The sequence below is a fragment of the Alosa alosa genome, chromosome 11, assembly GCF_017589495.1.
Source record: "Alosa alosa isolate M-15738 ecotype Scorff River chromosome 11, AALO_Geno_1.1, whole genome shotgun sequence".
Taxonomy (NCBI): domain Eukaryota; kingdom Metazoa; phylum Chordata; class Actinopteri; order Clupeiformes; family Clupeidae; genus Alosa; species Alosa alosa.
This window is the reverse complement of record NC_063199.1, coordinates 11334045-11335420: the sequence shown is the minus strand read 5'-3', so window position 1 is coordinate 11335420 and position 1376 is coordinate 11334045. Positions and strand designations below refer to the sequence as shown.

Here is a 1376-nt window from a genome sequence, read left to right as displayed (position 1 = left end):
ACACTGACCTAAATACTATGCAAAGACAACACTGAACGAAATAAACACCCAGTTCAGCGCTAGGTGGTTACAGAGGCCCGTAATGTGTAGCCTATTTGTTGCTGCGTGGCGTGGCGTGGTATGGCGTTGCGTTATCAGCACTGGAGACACCTAGGCCTGAGCCGTATGGGGAGGGACACGGTAGCCTAATCGCTAATCATCTTTCCATTTTGCCACTTATTGTCCATATATGCGCTGGCTCTAACGTGATCACAGTAAACAACAATGCTCGTGATGATCATTCCCTGGTTTATCGCTTGGACAGGCTGCGCTGCAAGCGACATGTCCTCGAGGAACACGACGGTGCGTAGATAAAGAGCACCTTGCACTCGCAACAATAAGAGAAGGTAAAACATTACTCAGCAATGGATAGTAGGTCTATAGTGTAAATCATAGACCTATGTATTGATAGTCCCTTGGCATCACAGACATGTATGTTGTGCGGCGGCAGGTAGATAACTCTGAGGCCAAGTTATTATTTGAATGTTAGCTTACGTTGCAGCATCACTGTACAAAGGTGATGACAGCATCTTACCGTAGAGCCACACGAACGGAGCTCTCGTCTTGTCCCGTTGTCATGATTTCCGTATGTTATTGTTTCGAGGTGGAAAAAATGATCGGTCTAGACCAGCAAGCGGTGCACCTCCCAATCGACAAGGAGGCGAGAGTGCGCAGTTTTCTAAACCAGTGAGAGGGCAAGCAACAGCCCTAACTCACCTCTGATTTACCCGATACATGTTGTCAAACTACACAACTGTGTTAAATGAATAGACTGCTGTACTCCCGTGCAGTATTGCATATTTTCCAGATCATTTTCCCCTTCATTCTCGATCCGCGGAATCCCTAGCGGTGGCGTGCCATTTTCTTTCATTTCAGCATGGTGTGTGCAGTGAACACCGGGACCACAGGCAACTCCTCGCCCTCATACACATTTCACTGGCTAGAGCAACTGAGCCGCAATGCATCACAAAACCACGCCCTCCGCGCCGGAACATGGTTCAGAGTTGACATCACTATATTCAATGAAGCTGTTTTAATCATGGCTTTATTGGAATTAGGCTAGTTTCACTATTTTGACATGAGACATTCGATTTGATCTAATCTCACATTGCATTAAGCGGCTACAGAAACTTCTGACCAGTAAAGGGTAAAGCCACAAGCTTCATCATAGGCCCGGTTGGTGGGAATGAAGCACATATCATGCAAAGTAGAAGTGGTCTTGACTAGGCCTATTTGAAGTCGATATTAATCCTATAACCTATAATGTTCTTTTGCTTTACTCTGTGCCACATTATAATTAAAATCCATGATGTACTTGAACAAAAGGCAAAATAGAA

General features: G+C 45.3%; 1 protein-coding gene across 1 annotated transcript in view; it reads right to left on the bottom strand.

Annotated features, from left to right (window-relative positions):
• The window catches only part of kif21a (kinesin family member 21A), a 32227-nt gene extending 31241 nt beyond the window's left edge, over positions 1-986 (bottom strand). Inside the window, exon 1 of the mRNA XM_048258017.1 lies at positions 575-986. Within this exon, the coding sequence (XP_048113974.1) occupies positions 575-618 (44 nt within the window). The 5' untranslated portion in view covers positions 619-986. The remainder of the gene's footprint in view (positions 1-574) is intronic.
• Positions 987-1376: the final 390 nt, after the last annotated feature.